General features: G+C 35.7%; 1 protein-coding gene across 1 annotated transcript in view; it reads right to left on the bottom strand.

Annotated features, from left to right (window-relative positions):
• LMBRD1 (LMBR1 domain containing 1) overlaps positions 1-23,884 on the bottom strand; it is a 130,354-nt gene that overhangs the window by 40,104 nt on the left and 66,366 nt on the right. The window contains exons 8-9 of the mRNA XM_045391092.3: positions 11,810-11,935; positions 6,018-6,170 (exon numbers count right to left, since the gene is read on the bottom strand). Coding sequence (XP_045247027.1) covers positions 6,018-6,170; positions 11,810-11,935 — 279 coding nt within the window. The remainder of the gene's footprint in view (positions 1-6,017; positions 6,171-11,809; positions 11,936-23,884) is intronic.

The following is a 23,884-nucleotide window of genomic DNA, read 5'->3' as shown; positions in this document are numbered from 1 at the left end:
TATACGCAATGTAATTACAAACATGAATTTATAATTTTCTGTATACGCCTAAGAAGTATATATGGTAAAATCTCAAGTTACATTTAAAACCTAATGATCTATAAGTTACCCAGGCCAATTAGCTGTATAAGCTCAAAGTATACTCTTCTGTCAGGGAAGAGTTTATTTAAGTATTTAATGAACATCAGACTGTATGCTTAGAAATGTGTTCAATATTATATATAAATGCTGTTTTAAAGAGCTATTAACTTATTCTAATTAGGTGCTTATTTTTATAATTGTCTTCAGCATAAAACTTATCTCCCTTCATTTTCATGGTAGGATTTAAGAACTTGAAAAATCCTACATATAGAACTATAACAGCAGCAGCTGCAATTTTCTGAGCTGTTTACGTCAAAAGGAACTGCACTGCATACATTATTTCATTTAATTCCCACAACAAAATAAGGCAGGTATATAATTCCATTTTAAGAATGAGAAAAGTAAGGTTCAAAAAGCTTAAGTAAGAAGAAGTTACATAGTTGGTGAGGAGTAGAGCAAGGACTCAAACCCAGGATTAGGTGACCATAAAGCCTATGCTTCTGAAATAAGTTATGTATATGATAGGGAAATGCATGGTAATCACAAGATCAACAGGCATCTTCATGGGAATGAAAAAAAAAATCCTCCACTAATTTTAAAAATTGTAAATTTTTTACATTTGCAAAAATTTTAATTTAATTCATTTCATAAAAAGACAAACATGAATTATGGTAGAGAATAAAAGGTAACACTGGCACAAAATTTTGAGATAGAACATAAGTTCTAAGAAATTTAATGTCAAGAACTTCCCAAAGATCTTAAATTACCTTCAGCATATACAGAGACAGCTGTATAGAAGGGCAAGTGCACCTAGATCTACTTTCTTCCTCTAGTTTGACTTGAATGTTAATGCTTAAGAAACACTAAATCAGCTGGGCATGGTGGCTCACGCCTGCAAACCCAGCACTTTGGGAGGCTGAGGCGGGCGGATCACCTGAGGTTGGGAGTTCGAGACCAGCCCAACCAACATGGAGAAATCCCGTCTCTACTAAAAATACAAAATTAGCCAGGCGTGGTGGCGCATGTCTGTAATCCCAGCTACTTGGGAGGCTGAGGCAGGAGAACCGCTTGAACCTGGGAGGTGAAGCTTGTGGTGAGCAGAGACTGCGCCATTGGACTCCAGCCTGGGCAACAAGAGTTAAATTCCATCTCAAAAAAAGAAAAGAAACACTAAATGAAAATTTGGCTTTCTATTTCTGAATTATTACACCAATTGTACACAAACACCTGAGGTAATAAATAACAACTTTCATATCTCATTTAAGGAAAAAAGCAGTGTTTATCTCATCATAATACAAGTTAAACCCTCAATTACATAATGACTAGTTTGTACCCCTAGAGATTCCTTCAGGCATGCCTATTACCCTATTCCTAACTTAGGACCAGACACGGAAAGACGGGTAAAAATTTAGATCAATATTCAGAAATGACACATTTACTAACATAAAGAAGAACTGTACTGGAGGTTTCTGCCAATGAAATTAGGAAAGTAAGAAATAAAAGCAATTACAAATCTTATAAGGAAGAAGTAAAACTGTCTTTTAGCAGCTGATATGATCATGTACAAAAGAAACCCTCCTAAGGAATCTACAATGAAGGTACTAGAACTAATAATTTAATCAGGTTGCAGGATATAAGGGTAAGATACAAAGACAAATTTCTACATACTAACAACAAATATTAAAAACTTAAACAACATAATTTACAAGAGTATAAAAAATACTTGGAGGTAAATTTATCAAGATATTTGTAAGACCTCTACATTGAACACTACAAAACATTCCTGAGAGAAATTTAAGATGTAAATAAATAGATATCATGTTCATGGATAGAATATATCAGTTCTCCCCCAAATTTACCTATAAGAGTGAAAGTAATCCCAACAGATGGCCTAGTGAATGTTTTGTGGAATTATAAATTGATTCTTAAATTGATATGAAAATGCAAAGGATTTGGTAAAGCCAAAACAATTTTTAAAAAGGGAAATAAAACTGAAGAATTTATACTACCTAACTTTATGGCAGATTATAAAGCTCTAGTAATCAAGTATTAGCATAAAGACATATAGATCAATGGAGTAGAGTAGCGATTCCAGAAACAGACCCACACTTATACTACAATCAATTTATTTGACAAAACTTCCAAGGAAAGTCAATGAGCAAAGGATAGTCTTGACAAAAAATTATTCTGGAACAATTGGATATCCACATAGAAAATAAAATGAACCTTAACTCTTAAGTCATACCATAGCACAAAAGTAACTTAAAAGGGGCCATGATCCCAAGCATAAGATGTAAATCTACAAAATTTCCAGAAGAAAATGTTTGTTACCTTAGGATAGACAAACATTTCTGAGGACATAAAAATATGAACCAAAAATAGGCATATAAATTGGAATTCATCAAAATTTAAGAAACACCTGAATTACAGTGTTAAGAAACCAAAAACGTAAAGAAAACTTGCCATGAACTAGGAGACGATACAAGACATCAATTTGACAAAGTGCTAGATCCAGACTATACAACGAATGTTTGTATCTCACTCATAACAGAAAAACCTAATTTAGAAAATGGCCAAAAGATTGAAACACACATTTTATAGAAAATAGCCAATAAGCATACAGAAAGATGCTAAATATCATTTAATCACTAATTAAATGCAAAGCAAAAATGTAAGATGCTACTGCACATTCATAAGAATAAGTCTTACAGACACTACGTAAGAGTTGAAAAGAATGTGAAACAATGGGCAATCTCTTACTGCTATGGGAATGCAAAATGGTTGTAACCCTTTTGGAAAACACTTCAGCAGTTTCTTATAAAGTTAAACATATTAAACATTAGATCCAGAAATTCTGCTCAAGTATTTATCCAAAAGAAATGAATGAAAGCACATCTACACAAAGGTTTATACAAAAATATTCATATTAGTATTATTCATTATAGTCTCAAACCAGAAACAACCCAAATTTCCACCAACAGGGGTGAGTGAATAAACAAACTGTGATACAGACACACACTGTAATACTGTTGAACAATAAAACTGAATAAACCACTGGGCAAAAAAAAGTATTAAATAATAACATGAGCAAACCTCAAAAACTGTGCCATGCCAAAGAAGCCACCAGACAAAAGATTGTACAGTCTATTATTCCACTTATTTAAAATTCCAGAACACATAAAACTGACCTCTAACGATAGAAGGGACATCAACAGTTACCTAAAGTCTGAGCTCAGGGGAGCAAGACAGGGCATGAGGTAGATTTTCCAGGTGATGTGGATGTCCTATCTATCTATATTTGACAAAACCTTACACTGAAAATCTGTAAATCTTACACTGTAAAACCTTACACTGTAAAAATCTGTATACTTAGTAAAGTTGATTTGAAAATCCTTCTAAACATGTTTGGTGAAATGGAACACAGCACATTTAAAAGAAGGCAGCTGATGTTAGAGACCAGATTATAAATATTTATAAAAACCTAAAAAACAATTTAGGATTAAAATAAAGCTGGAGAGGGTTTTATCATACTTGCAGGGCTATGAAGACAAATCACCTTGGGGAAAAAAAAACTGGGGTAAAGTTTTAAAAATTTATTCTAACAGAAGATTTAAAAAATGATTATATAGAAAAACTAACTGATTATGGTCTATTTTTAAAAATCTCTTTCAAACCAGGGTCTTTTTAGGGTGAGCAGTTAGTGCATTTCTTTCTAATTATAAAAGGTGGAGAAAGCAGCATCCGAATTGAACCTGACTGACTCATCTTTGAATGGTTCTTTGAACCATTTCTTTTTCTTTTTTTAACATTTAAGTTCACAGGTACAAGCGCAGGTTTGTTATATAGGTAAACTTGTGTCATGGGGGTTGTTGTACAGGTTATTTCATCACCCAGGTACTAAGCAAGGAACCCATTAGTTATTTTTCCTGATCCTCTCCTTCCTCCCACCCTCCACCCTCTGAAAGGCCCCAGTGTGTGTTGTTCCCCTCTATCTGTCCATGTTGAATCACTTCTTTTAAAATTTAGCCCAAACCCACTTTCTAGCTTCATTTTGCCTAACTCCAAGTTAGTGCACTCACTGAATTTTCTGAATTACAACTTGTATGCTACTGTATACAAAGGTCTGGTGTTTGAAATGCTTCCAGATATAGAATGAGCATATTTAGAAGTCTGTGGCCAGCAGTTTTTGTTACTTTTTAGTCTGAGCCATATTAAAATGATCTTAATTCATTCTATGTAGTTAGGTTAAGTACCACAGTCCCAAGAATCCAAGGCTGGCAAACAATGGTTTCCAAAAACAGAAAATAATAATTTTCCATGTCAAATAATGTATTTTTTTTGTGTGTGTGACGGAGTCTCACTCTGTCGCCCAGGCTGGAGTGCAGTGGCCCGATCTCAGCTCACTGCAAGCTCCGCCTCCCGGGTTTACGCCATTCTCCTGCCTCAGCCTCCCGAGTAGCTGGGACTACAGGCGCCCGCCACCTCGCCCAGCTAGTTTTTTGTATTTTTTTTTCAGTAGAGACGGGGTTTCAGCGTGTTAGCCAGGATGGTCTCGATCTCCTGACCTCGTGATCCACCCTTCTCGGCCGCCCAAAGTGCTGGGATTACAGGCTTGAGCCACCGCGCTCAGCCCAAATAATGTCTTTTTACATACTTTCAGAAACATAATCTAACAATGAGAAAAATTCTATTACTGTAAGTCAGAGTTCCTGTGTTCTTTTTTTTAGATTAAAGAAAGTCATTTTGTTTCTCACAGTTTTCACAACCCATACAAATGGATAAATTCATAAAGAAAATGTCACACATACAAAATTGGAATATTATTCAGTCTTGTAAAAAATAAGGGAATCCTCTCATTTGTGACAACATGGATGAGCCTGAAAGACACTATGCTAAATGAAATAAGTCAGACATAGAAAGACACTGCACAATTCTTATATGAGACACCTAAAATAGGAAAAAGTATAGATACAGAAATTAGAATAGTAGCTACCAGGGAATGCAGAAAAAGATAAGAAAAGTTGTCATCTAAGGGATATAAAGATGCAGTTACACAAGATGAACAAGTCTGCCACGAAAGACAGGGCCTATAGTCAACAATAGTATGTAGTACATATGAAAATTTTAGAAAGAATGGATCTCACTTTAAATGTTAAATCAACAACAGCAACAAAGGAAAATATAGAAAGTTTTGGAGGTGATGTATATGCCCATTACCCAGAATGTGGTGATAGCAACATAAATGAATATGTATGTCTAAACTCACCAAACTGCATTCATTAATTATGTGCAGTGTTAAAAGAAACAATTGGATCTCCATAAAAGTGGGAGGAAACACCAGTATGGTAAGGCATGAAAACAAAAATGTACACCAGTAGAAAAGAATAGAGCGCCTAGAAATAAATCCACAAACTTAGTCAATTTATTTTTGACAAAGGTACCATGAATACATACTAAGGAAAGGATAGTCAATCCAACATAGTGCTGGAAAAAATGAACTCCATGCCAACAGAATGAAACTGGGCCCTCATTTTAAATCATACACAAAAACCAAATCAAAATAGACTAAACACTTAAACATAATACCTGAAACTGTAAATCTACCAGGAGAAAGCATAGGCTTCTAAGCTCTAACATGAGTCACAGATCTACTTATAGGAAAGTATAAACTTGAAGAATATGCTAGCAGCATATTGCAATACTTACCTATATTTTTATTTTTATTTCTCAACAATTGTTGTAATACATTGTTCAGAAAGGTTATGCACCTTGCCCAAACTACCAAAGAGAGCTGTGATTTAAAACCAGATTAAACTCCCAAATCCATTTTTAAGTACCATGCTGTAATGCTTCAAAAGGAGAGCTCAATCTCTCCAAGAGATACTACATAAACTTGGGAGAAGAGTGACAGTATAATTTTTGAAAATTTAATTTACCTTCAGGGGACGCAGAGCACCACAAAATTTTGTCCACCAGCTGTTTTCAATGAATTCTAAATGCCTCTCTCTCTTCTTAAGTGTTCGTAACCTTTCTTCAAACTGTTTTAAGGCGCGTTTATCCCTTGCTGGCAAAGGTCGACCATCTTTGCTCTGCAAATGACGGAACAAAACAAAAGTTTTACCATTAACATCTTAATAAAGTACCCAGCAGATTTAGCAGATCAGGTGACAAAACTTTTTCAGGATGGACACTGTTTAGGCAAATTTACAAACTAAAAAATCGTATAACTGCAATAAACATAAGATAACCAAGGTCAGCATAAAAATGTGGATGTGTGTACATTTATGCCTACCTTCCTCTTGATCCCGATACACGGTAGTTATGTGGAGAGAGATAACCATTTGTAAAAACATTCCACAAAAAGTGTATTTGATAAGAAGTGTTAACTACTATGTACTTTGCTAAATGATTCTCCCTCCTCTCCAAACTCACTGTATCACTTATTTTAATAGATTTGGCTCTGCCCCTTCCCTCTCTTTAGTCAAGTGGTTATGTTACCTGAACTGATGCCTCTCAGCCCAATTCAAATGCTAGCAGAATGAAGCAACACAAGTACAGATGGCATGGAGAGGTTTTTGTAACAATTGCTAACAATTGATACTTCCTTGTTTTCCAAGTACTCTGGCAAATGAGTCAAACTTTCTTTGGCCAACCTATCTGACAGATAATTTCCATCTATTTTTACATGATACTTTCTGTAACCATGAGCCTTTCTGTAACCTTTCTCATCATATCTCATAGATACACTTTCCCACTGAACTCTCCTGCTCCTGTCTTTAATTGGGTACAAAAAATAAAACAGCTATTAAATACAGAAAAGGTAAAATATAAAATTGTTTTTATCAGCAGGAACAATAAAAATATTTGTATAGGATTATATTTTTAAAATGCAGATACATTAAGTATTAGAATGTCTTTAATATTCCTATTAAGGTTTAAATAGGTTCCTAGCAGATACACAACATATTGCTCTCCCATATATCCTAGTGCAGCCTCAATTTGAAATCATAAATATAATGCAGAGAATACCTAGGTAACATTTAATAAAGAGATTTACACAGTTACAACAATCTCTTTATACATCGGCATCACTATGACCTTCTGGAACCAATCATCCTCTTCCACGCCTTATCTTATTGCTTGTCAAACTTTATGCATAAGAATCACTTGGAAAGTTTGTTAAATACAGATTTCTAGGCCCTATCCCCAAAGGATATGATTTGGTAGGTCTTGGGTGGGGCCTAGAATTTGAATTTCTACCAAATTTCCAGGAGATACAGATGCTACTAGTCCAGAGACCACACATTACATACTACAGACTATATTTCATTCCTCTAAGTACATTGGGTATTATCACTGGATCCCAGACAATGAAAACTAAGAGGGATTTTCTGAGATCAGAGGAATAAAATGAACACTCCCTTCTGGAGGATAAATCCAGGTAATAATACTTCAAGTGTGTATGAGAAGGATTTTGCACTTTTTATCTTAACCATAACAATTTTCCCCAAAATTCCCATTACCGTATCAAAAGGATACTAAAAATGAAGTAATTTTGTCTCAATGCTGGTGTTCACTATTTTAGAAAAAAGAAAAAAAAATTAGTAAACTGATTTAAGGATCCACTTGAAACAAACCCAAGTTATCTGCCTACTTGGTGAATGCTTCAGTGGAATGAGGGATGAATTTCCATTCTGCATTGCCAATTGACTAAACGAATATAAGAATCATTTTTTTTTTTTTTTTTTTTGAGACTCGCTCTGTCACCCAGGCTGGAGTACAGTGGCCGGATCTTATAAGAATAATTTGATCAGAGAAACAAATACTAAGATGTAAACTCAGCAGTGAACATCTATCTCATTTGAAAGAAAAAATGTAGTTATACAGGTTAAAATGTAGTTAAAGGGTATAACAAACCCCTGGTTAAGAAAAAAAAGTAAAACACGAAAGCTTCCCTTCACACTGTCTCACTGTCTACAATTACCATATTACCATTCCCCTTTCCTACGTTTTTTACTGTTAAGCTGCTAAATATCCTTCGGCAAATTTTCTGTTTAGACACACACGCACACACACACACACACAGAAAGTACACATATACAAAAGTATTTATGATTTCTTGTTATACATAATAGCTAACATTTCTTGAAAACCTTTTTTTAACTTTTAAGTTCAGAGGTACATGTGCAGGATGTGCAGGTTTGTTACACAGGTAAATGTGTGTCATGGGGATTTGTTGTACAGATTATTTCATCTCCCAGGTATTAAGTCTAGTAGCCATTAGTTATTTTTTCTGATCTTCTCCCTCCTTCCACCCTCTGCCCTCCAGTAGGCCCTAGTGTGCACCGTTCCCCTCTTTGTGTCCATGTGTTCTCGACATTTAGCTTCCACTTGTGAGGACATGTAGTACTAGATTTTCTGTTCATGTGTTAGTTTGCTAAGGATAATGGCCTCCAGCTCTCTCCATGTCCCTGCAAGGGACATGATCTCATTTTTTTTATGGCTGCATACTATTCCATGGTGTATATGTACCACATTTTCTTTATGCAGTCTATCATTGACGGGCATTTAGGTTGATTCCATGTCTTTGCTACTGTGAACAGTGCTGCAATGAACATTTGCGTGCATGCGTCTTTATCGCAGAATGCTTTATATTCCTCTGGGTATATACCCACTAATGGGATTGCTGGGGTTGGATGGTAGTCCTACTTTTAGTTCTTTGAGGAATCGCCATACTACTTTCCACAATGGTTGAACTAATCTGCACTTCTACCAACAGTGTATAAGGGTTCTCTTTTCTCAGCAATCTTACTGGCATCTGTTATTTTTTGACTTTTTAATAACAGCCATTCTGACTGGTGTGAGATTGTATCTCACTGTGGTTTTTATTTGCATTTCTCTAGTGATCAATGATGTTGAGCTTTTTTCGTATGATTATTTGGCCACATGTATGTCTTCTTTTGAGAAGTGTCTTGAGCACCTTTCTTGTGCATAAAACTGGTCTTCTCTTTTTGTATTTATTTTTGTACATCTTCTGAATAACTCTTTGAGGCAGATAATAGTATTACATTCATTTATTAAATGAGCAAAAAAGGCCTACAGATGTTATGTGCACAATCAGTAGAGCTAGATTTTGAACTGAGATAGTCGGATTTTACATGACATATTCTTCAAGCTATATACAGATTTATAAATATATCTCATTCCTTTTCACTACTGCACATTACAAGATGGTATCTAGATTTAACAAATAACTTCTTTTGAACATGTAGATTATTTCCTTTTTTAATTTTTGTTGAGGGTCATTAACAATGTGCCATAAACATCCTTATATACTTAGGTACAAACAATTCAGTAGGATAATTTCCTAGAGGTAAACTGTTAAACTTTAATTATTAAAAGGTGTGTATGTGTATGTACAGGCACATGTCATGACATTCAATATTCTTTAGAAAGTTGTATATTTTATATACTCACAAACAGTCTAATCCCCAAATTCTGATAAAAATTTGACACAGATAAAAATTTAAAAGAGGTCCAAAGAATTTTAAAAAAATATATTGAGTTGTTCTTGACATTTATTATTTTACAGTTTGTGGCTATTGTGAATGGGATTATTTTCTATTACATCTTCCAACTAATTAATGCTTGTTATGTTTACATCTAGGCACCATGATAAACTCTTATTAGTTCTATTAGTTTGTCAGTTATTTTAGATTATCATGGTAGATGATATTTGCCAACAAAAAAAGTTATTTTCCTTTTCCCCCTCTCCTCTCCATGCTTACATGTAAATTCTAAATTATTTCTTATTTGACTCAGATTGCCAGAAATATGCTAAAAGTAACAAGGATACTAACATTACTCCTATATTTGATGTTAATGGGAATGTTTCTATTCTTTCACTATTAAGTATTGTGCTTATTAGAGGTTTCCTTTCCATATTTTCTTATCTTTATTTTGAAAAGACTTTATTAAAATTTGTAACTACAAATTAACTTTTAGAAAATACTCTAACATCTACTAAGATGTTTATATTTCACATTTAATCTCAATATGTTAAACTACTTTAATGTATTTTCTGATGTATCATGCTTGCATTTCTGAGATAAGCCTAATCTGATGATTATGAAATATTCTCTTACTATAGCACAGGTTTTGAATTGCTATTTTTTTTTAAAGGGTCTTGCTCCATCATCCAGGCTGAAGTGCAATGGCACGATCATGAATCACTGCAGCCGCAACTTCCTGGACTCAAGTGATCGTCCCAACTCAGTCTCCCAAGTAGTTGGGACTATAGGCATGCCACGACACCTAGTTAAGTTTTTGTATTTTTTTGTAGAGATGGGGTTTTGCCCAGGCTGGTACCAAAATCCTAAGCTCAAGCAATCTGGTACTAAAGGTGTCAGCCAACAGTACATACCTGACCACTTACATTTTATTTATATTAAAATATTTGCTTCTACTTTCATAAGAAAGCCAGTATATGGTTCTTTTTTTGTGTGCTGTCATTGTCTGGTTTATTTATCAGAATCATACTAGCTTAGGAGAATAATTTAGAGGACCTGCCATTTTTCTCCCATGATCTTTGAATAAGATTTATCTGTTACTCGGCCGGGCGCGGTGGCTCAAGCCTGTAATCCTAGCGCTTTGGGAGGCCGAGACGGGTGGATCACAAGGTCAGGAGATCGAGACCATCCTGGCTAACATGGTGAAACCCCATCTCTACTAAAAAATACAAAAAACTAGCCGGGCGAGGTGGCGGGCACCTGTAGCCCCAGCTACTCGGGAGGCTGAGGCAGGAGAATGGCGTGAACCCGGGAGGCGGAGCTTGTAGTGAGCTGAGATCGGGCCACTGCACTCCAGCCCGGGCGACAGAGCGAGACTCCGTCTCAAAAAAAAAAAAAAAAAAAAAAAAAAAAAAGATTTATCTGTTACTTGAAGACGACAGAGGAAGAAAAACTTTTTACTGTATTTTTAAAAGCACATTTAATTGGCAAGGGGTTACATGTAACCTTTAGCTTATTCAACTAATAAATAAAACTTCAACATAAATATTATAGTAAAATATATTATATATTAAATGATGATACCTGAGAACTAGTAAGATCTTGATCATACATAAGAAAAACTTTTGTTTTTTAAGTGTTAGAACAATGACAGAAATTCTCAAATTGCTAGTGTCCTAGATTACACATAAGACCAGTTTTTAGAAATATAGACATGGTTCTGTAAGGATACTGTATTAGTCCATTCTCATGCTGCTATAAAGAACTACTCAAGACTGGGTACTTTATAAAGGAAAGAGGTTTGACTGACTCACAGTTCCGCAGGGCTGGGAGGCCTCAGGAAACTTACAATCATGGCAGAAGGGGAAGCAAACATTTCCTTCTTCACATGGCAGCAGGAAGGAGAAGTGCCAAAGGGGGAAAGGCTCCTTATAAGGTCATCAGATCTTGTGAGAACTCACTATCATGAGAACCGCATGAGGGTAACCGCCCCCATGACTAAATTACCTCCACCGGGTCCCTCCCACAACACAGGGGATTATGGGAACTACAATTCAAGATAAGATTTAAGTGGGGACACAGCCAAACCAGTGCAGCTATGCTGCAAAAAATTCAAACAATGTAAAAAGTTATGGGGTTGACAATGTCTAAGTCATATCAGAGTAGCTCTAAGACAAAGTAGTTTTATGCTTCCCAATTACACCAAAATACCAACTCACTTTTGATTTAATTGTTTGAATGTGTTGTTCTACTTCTTCAATGTCTTCAGTGTTTTCTAAACGTTCATAAGCAGCGCTTCTAGTGCCTTTTATCAGATTTAAAGGTAACGCAGACATGCCATAGGCCTAAAAGAAAAAAAATTGAAATGTTTTAGAAATAATGTTTCAAACATATTATACACAATTTTAGGTTAAAAATGTCTTTTACAGTCATAAAAGTCAGCAGTTGTGAAAGAGTACAGTCACTGAAAAACGTGGTATACGAGAGTGAACACTATATTGTCTCACAATTCTCCCATTTATTTCACATTACATTTAAACAGAGTCAAATTTATAATACAATTCCTCAAAGGTTAAGTTGCAAATTTACTGTAAATTTACTGTACAATTCTTTATATCAAAGTAATAATTACAACTTCAGACTAATCGAAGGTTAAAATAGTATAAATTAGTAAAAAAATTTAAAAAAATGATTTTCTATAAAAAAGAACAATTTTCTCCAAGTATATATAGTAAACCTTTGGTAAAGTAAGTATTTTAATATATACATGTCATTTGATTAGCATACCAATTATTTACATTATAAAGTTTATTTGAAAGTTCTAAATATTTATAACCAATCTTTTTGCTAAGTATTTTAAATATTTTCCAAGTAATTTTAACTTATTAATCAGTGTTAAGAATAAACATGTTATTATATGTACTACCCAATTCCATATTCCAGTACCAAATGACAGCTTTTTAATATAGCCATTAATAATACTTAATGGCATCTGCTATGTAACCATTATTCAGAATCATTACTGACCGTACTTTCTTAGCAGAAACACTAACAACTATAACCTCCTGGTTGTAGCAACAAACTCTGAAATGGATACTACATTATGTACTTAAATGTTTTTCATTTCCCTTTTGGCACACTTTACCCAGTGTCCCCTGTAGTTAGGTGGGCTATGACATTGAGTTCAGGACAATGAATACGGGCAGAAGTGATAAATGCCACTTTTTAAGCATGACCCCAAACATCAAAATATCCTGGGTGATCCTGAATGCTTTTACTCATGCTCTCTGCTACCTAGCTGTCAACTCCAAGAATGACTTAAGATACCTTCAATGTTAATTTTAATTAGTTTAATATTCTAACATTCTTCACTGAGTCTCCTTTATGCAATGATTAAACATTGCTTAAACCACAGTTCAAATAGCAAAGCATAAATTCTAACAAATCAGCTTTTTTTTAAAATTAAGGGAGAACAAAAAACATGAATAAAAAATACCCCGAAATCAACTAGTTCTATCATATAATATCAACTCTAGAGTACGTTGTATTTAGATACTTATCTAGCTGAAATTATTACCCAATATACAAATCTTTGTATTTCCAACACTTAAAAAACCTTGCACTTTAAATATTATTAAAACATAAGTGAGTATTCTCATTATTTCCCTTTAATCCTAAAATAGGAGGGAGTGGAAGAAGATTCTGTTACTATTAAATGAAAATGCAATTTGGATAGAGCACACTTTAAGTATTCCTTATCTAGGACTAGAAGTGTTTTGGATTTTAGAATTTTTTTGACTTTTAGTATATTTGCATTATTGAGCATCCGTAATCTGAAAATCCAAAATCTGAAATGCTCCAAGGAGAGATGAAACAAGATGGTGGAATAGAAGCCTACACCATTCATCATCCTCACTGGAAAACCACATTTTAATATCTATACACAGAAAAGTACTGTCACAAGAAGCAAAAATCCGGTCAGCAATCACAGTACCTGGTTTTAACTTCATATCACTAAAAGAGGCATTGAGGAAGTCAGGAGAGACAGTCTTGAATCATCAGTGCCACCCCTCTGCCATCCCCCAGCAGCAGCCATGAGGCACCATGGAAAGACAATCTTTTCACTTTCGGGAGAGACAGCACAGTGACTGGGGGGACTCTACATTGAACGCAGTGCTGCCCTGTCACCGTTGACAATACAGCCGTGCTGGGCTCAGCTACTGCCCATGCATAGAAGGAACATTTGCACCAACCCTAGCTAGAGGGGAATCACTCACCCCAGTGGTTGGAACTGGAGTTTCTCAGCAAACCTTGCCACTGTGGGCAAAATGCTCTGTCGTCCTAGGTAAACTCCAAAGACAGTCTAGGAAACAAAGACTACAATTCCTAGGCAACTCCTAGTGCTAGGCTGGGCTTAGAGTGGACTAGGGTGGCATGTGACCCAGGAAGACACCAGCTAAGGGAGTGCTTGCACCATCCCTCTCCCAACCCCATGTGGTGTAGCTCACCTCAACAAAAGTGACTCTTTCCTTTGGCCTAAGGAAAGGAGAGGGAACAGTAAAGAGAACTTTGTTTTGCATCCTGGATACCAGCATGGCCACAGCAGGATACTGTGCCAGAGTCATCAGGCCCCCATTCCAGGGCCTAGCTCACAGATGACATTTCTAGACACACCTTGGGCCAAAAGGGAATCTGCTGCCTTAAAGGGCAGGCAGGATTGATTACCTGCTGACTAAAGAGCCCCTGGTTCCTGAATAACCAGGAATGTTATCTACCAAGTACACTGTGGGCCTTGGGCTCTGGGACATGCTGGATTCAGGGGTGACCCAGTACATTCCCAGCTATGGTGGCTATGGTAAAAGACTCCTTCTGTCTGAGAAAAGTAAGGGGGACTTTGTCTTGCACCTCAGCCACAGTAAGGTAGAGCAACAAGCAGACTCTTGGGGTCCCCAAGTCAAGATCTAGGTTCTTAGAGGACAGCACTTTTGTACATGCCCTGTCCAGAAGGGAGCCCACTGCCTGCAGGCTGAGTCTCAGGCCTGGCAGCATTCACCACAAGCTGTCAGAAGAGCCCTGGGGCTTTAAGTGAACATTGGCGGTGGCCTGGTGGACCCCCATGGAACAGAGTCTCCACAGAGACTCCTCTGCCTGTGGAAAGGGGAGGGAAGAGCAAGTAGGACTTTGTATTGTGGTGGTGTGTGTGTCAGCTTAGCCATAGATTAGCAGGTAAACTGCTAAGGTTTTTACTACAATTCCTGGCTCCCAGACAGCATCTCAGTAGAAACCTTACAGGTCAGGAGAGAACAGCATAACATATTTAAAGTGCTGAAGATAGAAAAATTTTACCCTAAAATAGTATATCCAGTGAAAATATCCTTCAAGTATGAAGGATAAAGATCTTCCCAGAGAAACAAAAGCTAAGAGACTTCATTAACACCAGACCTGCCCTACAAGAAATGGCTAAAGGGAGTTCTTCAATCTGAAACAAAAGGATGCTAAGAGCAAGAAGAAATCATGTGGAGGCCGGGCGCGGTGGCTCAAGCCTGTAATCCCAGCACTTTGGGAGGCCGAGGCGGGCGGATCACAAGGTCAGGAGATCGAGACCACAGTGAAACCCCGTCTCTACTAAAAATACAAAAAATTAGCCGGGCACGGTGGTGGGCGCCTGTAGTCCTAGCTACTCAGGAGGCTGAGGCAGGAGAATGGCGTGAACCCAGGAGGCGGAGCTTGCAGTGAGCCGAGATCGCACCACTGCACTCCAGCCTGGGCAACAGCGTGAGACTCCGTCTCAAAAAAAAAAAAAGAAATCATGTGAAGGTACAAAATTCACTGGAATAGTAAGCACACAGAAAAACAAAGAATAGTATAACACTACAATGGTGGTGTGTAAACCAGTCTTGTCTTAAGTAGAAAACTAAATGACGAACCAATCAAAAAAAAAAAAAAAAACAACCTTTTCAAGACACAGGCAGTACAATGAGACGTAAAGAGAAACAACAAAAAGTTTAAAAGCAGGAGGATAAAGTTAAAGTGTAGCGCTTCTATTCGTTTTCTTTTGTATGTTTGTTTGTATATGTACTCAGTGATAAGTTGTCATCAGTTTAAAATAATGGGTTATAAAATAGCATATGCAAGCCTTGTGGTAACCTCAAATTAAAAAACATACAACGAATACTTAAAAACATAAAGGCAAGACATTAAAGCATACCATCAGACAAAACCACCTTCACTAAAAGGAAGATAAGAAAGAAAGAAAGAAGACAGGATTGTAAAATAACCAGAATATAAATAACAAAATGGCAGAAGTCCTTACTTATCAGTAACAACACTGAATGTAAATGGACTAAACTCTCCAATCAAAAGACACAGACTGATTGAATGGATAAGAAATCCAAGACCCATTGATCTGTTGCCTACAAGAAATACATTTCACCTATAAAGACACACACAGACCAGAATAGAAAAAGATATTCCATGCCAATGGAAACAAAAAAAGAACAAAAGTAACTATGTTTATATTGGGGAAAACAGATTTCCAGACAAAAACTGTATGAAAAGACAAAGAAGGTCATTATATAGTGATAAGGGGGTCAATTCAACAAGAGAATATAACAATTATAAATGCACCCAACACTGGAGCACCCAGATATATAAAGCAAATATTATTAGAGTTAGAGAGAGAGACCCCAATACATTAACAATGGAGACTTCAACACCCCAATTTCAGTACTGGACAGTTCTCTCAGACAGAAAATCAGCAAAGAAACATCAGACTTAACCTGCACTACAAAACAAATAGACCTAATAGATATTTAAAGAACATTTCATCCAGTGTCTGTGGAACACATATTCTTTTCCTCAGCACATGGATCATTCTCAAGGATAAACCATATGTTAGGTTATAAAACAAGTCTTAACATATTCACAAAAATTGAAATAATATCAAGCATCTTCTCTGACCACAACGGAACAAAGCTACAAACCAGTAACAAAAGGAATTTACAAAACTATACAAACACATGGAAATTAAACAATATGCTCCTAAATGACCAGTGGGTTGATGAAGAAATTAAAAAAGAAATTGAAAGAGTTCTTGACACAAATGATAACAGAAACACAACATACCAAAAACCTACAGGATATAGCAAAAGTAGCAATAAGAGGGAAAATTACAGCTCTAAAAGCCTAAATCAAAAAAGAAGAAAAACTTCAAACAAATACTGTAATGATGCATTTTAAAGAAATGAAAAATAAAGAAAAAAACCACATCCAAAATTAGGAGAAGGAAAGAAATAGGATCAGAGCAGAAATAAATGAATTTTGAATAAAACAATAAAAAAGATAGATGAGGCTGGGCACGGTAGCTCACACCTGTAATCCCAGCACTTTGGGAGGCCAAGGCGGGTGGATCATGAGGTCAGGAGATCGAGACCATCCTGGCTAACATGGTGAAACCCTATCTCTACTAAAAATACAAAAAATTAGCCGGGCATGGTGGTGGGCGCCTGTAGTCCCACCTACTTGGAAGGCTGAGGCAGGAGAATGGCGTGAACCCGGGAGGCAGAGGTTGCAGTGAGCCGAGACCACGCCACTGCACTCCAGCCTGGGTGACAGAGCGAGACTCCGTCTCAAAAAAAAAAAAAAAAAAAAAAAGATAGATTAAACAAAAAGTTGGTTTTTCAAAAAGAAAAAATTGACAAATCTTTAGCCAGATTAAGAAAAAAAGAGAAAGGAGACCCAAATAAATAAAATAAAAGATGAAAATGGAAACATTGTAACTGATACCACAGAAATTCAAAGGATCATTAGTGGCTACTATGAACAACTACTTACATGCCAATAAATTGGAAAATATGAAAGAAATGGATAAATTCCTAGAGACATACAACCTACCAAACTTGAACCACGAAGAAATCCAAATCCTGAACACACCAGTAATAAGTAACGAGTAACAAGATCAAAGTTGTAATAAAAAGCCTCCCAGTAAAGGAAAGACCAGGACCTACTGCTGATCCACAGCCGAATTCTATCAAACATTTAATGAAGAACTAATACCAGTCCTACTCAAACAGCCCCAAAATATGAAGGAGGAGGGAATAGTTCTAGTTTCATTCTACAAGACTCTGATACCAAAACCAAAGACACCTGGGGGAAAAAAAAACAAAAAAATTCTACAGGCAAATCTCTCTCATGAATATTCATACAAAAACCCTTATCATATATTAGCAAACCAAATTCAACATTAGAAAGATCATTCGTTATGACCAAGTGGGATTTATCCATGGGATGGAAGGGATGGTTCAACAAATACAAATCAATCATTGTAATACATCATATCAACAGAATGAAGGATGAAAACCACATGATCATTTCAACGGATGCTGAAAAAGCATTTGATAATGTTCAACATCCTTTCATGATAAAAACCCTCAAAAAACTGAGTATATATGTCAGGCCCACAGATAGTATCATACTGAATGGTGAAAAACTGAAAGCCTTTCTTCTTAGTTCTGGAGCAAGACAAGGATGCTCACTTTCAACACTGTTATTCAACATGAAAGTCCTCGCTGGAGCAATCAGACATGACAAAGAAAAAAAGGGCAATATAAACTGGAAAGGAAAAAGTCAAACTATCTTTGTTTGTAATGATATAATTTTATATTTGGAAAAACTTAAAGACTCCACCAAAAAATTATTATAACTGACAAGCAAATTCAGTAAAGCTGCAGGATACGAAAATCAACATACAAAAATCAGTAGCATTTCTTATGCCAATAGTGAACAATCTGAAAAATAAATTTAAAAAAGTAAGCCCCATTTACAATAGCCCCAAATAAAATTAAATAACTGGAATTAACTTAACCAAAAAAGTGAAAGATCACTGCAATGAAAACTATAAAATACTGATGAGTGAAGAAGACATCAAAAAATGAAAAAATATTCCATGTTCATGGATTGGAAGAATCAATATTGTTAAAATGTCCATACTACTCAAAGCAATCTACAGATTCAATGCAATCCCTATCGAAATGGCAATGACAATCTTCACACACACCAAAAAACAAAACAAAACAAAACACCTAAAGTGTATATGGAATCCCAAAGACCCAGAATACCAAAGCTATCCTGAGCAAAAAGAACAAAACTGGAGGAATCGTATTACCTGACTTTAAATTCTATTACAGAGCTATAGTAACTAAAACAGCATGGTACTGGCATAAAAACAGACACACAGACCAATGGAACAGAATAGAGAACCCAGAAATCAATTTACACACCTATGGTAAACTCATTCTTGACAAAGGTGCCAAAAACATGCATTGAGGAAAAGACCGTTTCTTCAGTCAACAGTGCCAGGGAAACTGGATATCCATATGTAAAAGAATGAATCTAGACCCCTATCTCTTGCCACATACAAAAATCAAATCAAAATGAATTAAAGACCTAAGATCAAAGACCTCATACTATGAAACAACTTCAAGAAAACATTGGAGAAACTCTCCAGGACACTGGTCTGGACAAAGCTTCTTGAGTATACCCTAGAAGCACAGGCAACCAAGCAGAAAATGACAAATGGGATTACATCAAGCTAAAAAGCTTCTGCACAGTAAAGGGAACAATCAACACAATTAGGAGACATGGTATAGAATGGGAGAAAATATTTGCAAACTACCAAATGACAAGTGATTAATAACCAAAATATATAAGGAACTCAAACAACTCTATAGAAAAAAAGCCTAATAATCCTATTAAAAAGTGGGCAAAAGATTTGTATAAACATGTCTTAAAATAGACATACAAATGGCAAACAGACATATGAAAAGGTGCTCAACATCACTGACCATCAGAGAAATGCAAATCAAAACTGAGATTATCATCTCACCCTGGTTAAAAGAGCTTTTATCTAAAAGTCAGACAACAACAAATGCTGGTGAGGATGTGCAGAAAAGGGAACCCTTGTACACTGTTGGTGGGAGTGTAAATTAACACAACCACTATGGAGAATTGTTTGGAGGTTCCTCAAAAAACTAAAAATAGAGCTACTATATGATCTAGCAATCCCACTATTTGGCACATACTCAAAAGAAAGGAGATCTATATATCAAAGAGATATCTGCACTCCCACGTTTGTTGCAGCAGTGTTCACAACAGCCAAGATTTGGAAACAACCTAAGTGTCCATCAACAGATGAATGGATAAAGAAAATGTGGTACATATATACAATGGAGTACTATTCAGCCATAAAAAAGAGTAAGATTCTGTCATTTGCAACAACATGGTAGAGCTGGAGGTCATTATGCTAAGTGAAATAACCTAGGCACAGAAAGACAAACATCATACGTTCTGACTTATTTCTAGGATCTAAAAATCAACAATTAAACTCGTGGACACAGAGAATTGAAGGATGGTTACCAGAGACTGGGAAGGGTAGTGGGGCAGTGGCAGGCAGGTAAGGATGGTTACTAGGTACCAAAAAAAAAGAAAAAAAGAATGAGTAAGACTTAGTATTTGAAAGCACAACAGAGGAACTATAGTCAATAATTTCACTGTACATTTTTAAATAACTGGCAGGGCACGGTGGCTCACACCTGTAATCCCAACACTTTGGGAGGCCGAGGCGGGTGGATCACTTGAGGTTAGGAGTTTGAGAACAGCCTGGTCAACATGGTGAAATCCCATCTCTAATAAAAAATGCAAAAAATTAGCTGGGCGTGGGGGTGGGCACTTGTTGTCCCGGCTACTCAGGAGGCTAAGGCAGGAGAGGGAATTGCTTGAACCCAGGTAGTGGAGGCTGCAGTGAGTTGATATCACACCACTGCACTCCAGCCTGGTAACAGAGTGAGACTCTGTCTCAAAATTAAATGATTAAATTAAATAACTAAAAGAATATAATTGGACTGTTTGTAACACAAAGTATAAATGCTTGAGGGAATAGATACCGAACTTGCCATGATGTGATTATTATGCATTGCATGCCTACATCAAAATATGTACTCCACTGATACACCTACTACGTACCCAGGAAAATTAAAAATAATTTTAAAAACAGTTCCAAGGAACATTTCTTTGGAGTTCAAAGTTTCAAATTTTGAAAGCTTTCAGATTTTGGATTTTCAGATTAGGGTAGAGTAATTTCCTCTAATTACCTCAATTCTTATCAAATGTACACTTCCAAAATATATACTTTGGTAAAATATAAAAGGAAAAATATATAATTGGGTTTAAAATGTATATAGTAAGGTTGAAAAGTTACCTACTGACCTACTGGGTACAACATTCACAATTTAGGTGATGGCCACACTAAAAGCCTAGACTTCACCACAATGCAATATATGCATGTCAGAAATCTGCACTTGTACCCTCTAAATATATTTTTAAAAATTAAAAGAATCTCATTTATATTTTTTATATTAAATTATACATCCTCAAAACATTGAAAAATATGAAGAATAAAGCCTATGGGAACCAAAGTACCTGACAGTTCCTTTAGCATTTCCTTATAGGATTTTCCTGTCCTTATTATTATTTTAACCTATTTGATTTGGTTATTCTAGTACTTCCATATTCTTTAAACATTATTGATAAAAAGTAAGAATAATTTAAGACTCTGATTAATATATAGCATTATATGATTATTTATCAATTCTCATTACTTATTGTATTAGTCCGTTCTCACAATGCTATAAAGAACTACCTGAGACAGGATAATTTACAAAGAAAAGAGGTTTAATTGGCTCACGATTCCACCAACTGTACAGGAAGCATGGTTAGAGAAGCCTCAGGAAACTTACAATCATCGCAGAAGGCAAAGGGGAAGCCAGCAAGTTATATGTTGCTGGAGCAGGAAGAACAGAGTGAAGTGGGAGGTGCTACAGATTTTTAAACACCCAGATCTGGTGAGAACTCTATCATGAGACAGTACTACGAGGATGGTGCTGAGCCATTAGACACTACCCCCATGATCCAATCACTTCCTACCAGGCCACACCTCCAACACTTGGGATCACAATTCAACATGAAATTTGGGTAGGGACAGACAGTCAAACCGTATCATTCATATTATTTTAATAATCCAATAGAATGTTGCTTTTTACAACAAAATGCCATGGCAATATTTTGCTAAACCCAGTTTATATGCAGGTATGTTTCCCTGTCCTCTCAACCATCTCCAGTCTAGGCCTATTTGACCTCAATGCTTGTTATTCTGTGTTGGATGGATTAGGTTCCCTGAATGTACTAAATGCAGTGCTCAATACTGTTTCCCAAGGAATCTTTTGGTTTAGTCACTATTAACAACATGGCCTTATTTACAGTCTACTGTCAAACACAAGGCCTTCTGAATTATCCTAAACTGGTCTGCTGGTTTCACCTTCTACAAATCCATCTTCTACATTGTTTCTAAAGTGATCTCACTCTAATACCCAAATCAGTATATGTCATTCCTCTAATTAATATCCTTTAAGATTCTACAGGACTAATAAATGTATTTTTCAAAGCATTCTGGTATGAGTTCCTAGGAATCTGTAAAGGTGCCACTAGGGCCACTACAGAAGATAAGGCAGCTAGCCATGCAGGAATCTGCTGCTACTTTAACCAGAGCAATTCTACTTGTTCCTAACCTCTATATGTATATGAACATATAAAATTGTTTTAAAAAGTTGTTTTGCTATTTTTTTATGAAAGGTACAATTACTAGTTGGTATTGGGAATAGACTCTAATTAATGTAATTTTGCATATAAAGCACTTCATGACCTGATGCTTACCAACTTGTTAACTTTATCTCATGCTTCTGAACTGTTCATTGTTCTTAAAACACTACAATTTTTATGCTACTTTAGGCTGTGTCCAACAGACACATTTTATTCCATGTAGTGCCATCATCTAGAACACCCACCTTCTCATCTTATTTCATTAACAACTGTTAATGCCCTTCAGGTCTCGGCTTAATTACAATATGTCTGAGAAACCTTCCATGACTTGTAAATGTCCCTTGCTTATAACTCAATTATAACGCATAGGTATTTTAACATTATTCATCTGCACATTTGTTTTATCACTAGATCTGCCAAACTTGGCTGAACAGATTTCTAGGCCAGACTAGTAACAACTACAGTAGACTATTTGGTGTATAATGACTAGGTCCCAATTCTTTTTCCTCCTACCTTTGTTTCAAAAACAAAAATTTATTAAATTAATAATTTCTCCAAGAAGATAATAATTAACCAATAAGTTTTTAGGAAGAGAAAGCTCTTAATTCACACAAAGTTATTTCCTTAAATGGAATTGATATACTTACTAGAAGAGCTGAACTGAATTTCTAAACAGCTTAATATAAAATATTTTGTTAAATAAAAAAGTTTCTGGTAACAACTTGTGGTAACATAAGACCAGAACAAACACTATTTTTAAATGTTTAATTGTCCAAAGACAACAAGTAGAAGAAAGGTGTCATCGTTTGGTCACCAAGCTTTTAGCTTGTTTTTGGATTGCATTTTCAATAATTATCAGGAATTTAACTATAATATTTAGATTATGATAAGCTTGACATAGACCTTATATAAAATATTATAACTTTTAAGGTCTTTAAACAACAATCTTTTGAACTTCACTTCAGACTTTTTTTTTAATGTACAAAAAGGCTGTACTTTTCAGAAACACAAAACTTTTATTACTTACTACTGCCCTCTAGTGAATTTCCAGAAAAAAAAAATCAGAAAACTAAAGAGATTGTATAGTTTGTTTCTATTAATAGGTTGGCCATAATTGTCACCAAATTTGTTTACTTTGACTTCCAAGAATAAATCACCAACTCTATTTGAAAACTAAAATGTTTTAAAATAATATATACAAACTACATTCCTAATACCTTCTTTCACAGCTCAGTTTAGAATGGCACTTTTCTTTACATATCTCTCTTCTTTATCTGGAATGATGGTTTCCAACTCTGCAGGCCTTAGATTACAGTAAATGGTCAATGCTGAATACTACCTGTAGACTTAATAAATGTCTTCCACATATTTGTGAAATCTATTATTCAAAGATGTACATGCTATTATGATTAATGAAACAATACAGGTACTCAAGACTTTCCTTTCAAGTTTTCACTGAGTCTAAGATGTATATATTTTCTTACATTTAATATCAGTGAAATTTGGATGCATCTAAAAATTGAATGCATCATATTATTGAAGGCCAGGCAGAAGCCATGACATAGTTGTTGTTACATGCACATTCACAAATTTGGTCACAGCAAGTTACATTACAGTCACTTCAGTTGAATTACAAGCATTCT

Source organism: Macaca fascicularis, chromosome 4 (genome assembly GCF_037993035.2).
Source record: "Macaca fascicularis isolate 582-1 chromosome 4, T2T-MFA8v1.1".
NCBI classification, from domain to species: domain Eukaryota; kingdom Metazoa; phylum Chordata; class Mammalia; order Primates; family Cercopithecidae; genus Macaca; species Macaca fascicularis.
Note: the sequence above shows the minus strand (reverse complement) of the source record. Positions and strands in the feature narration are given on the sequence as shown.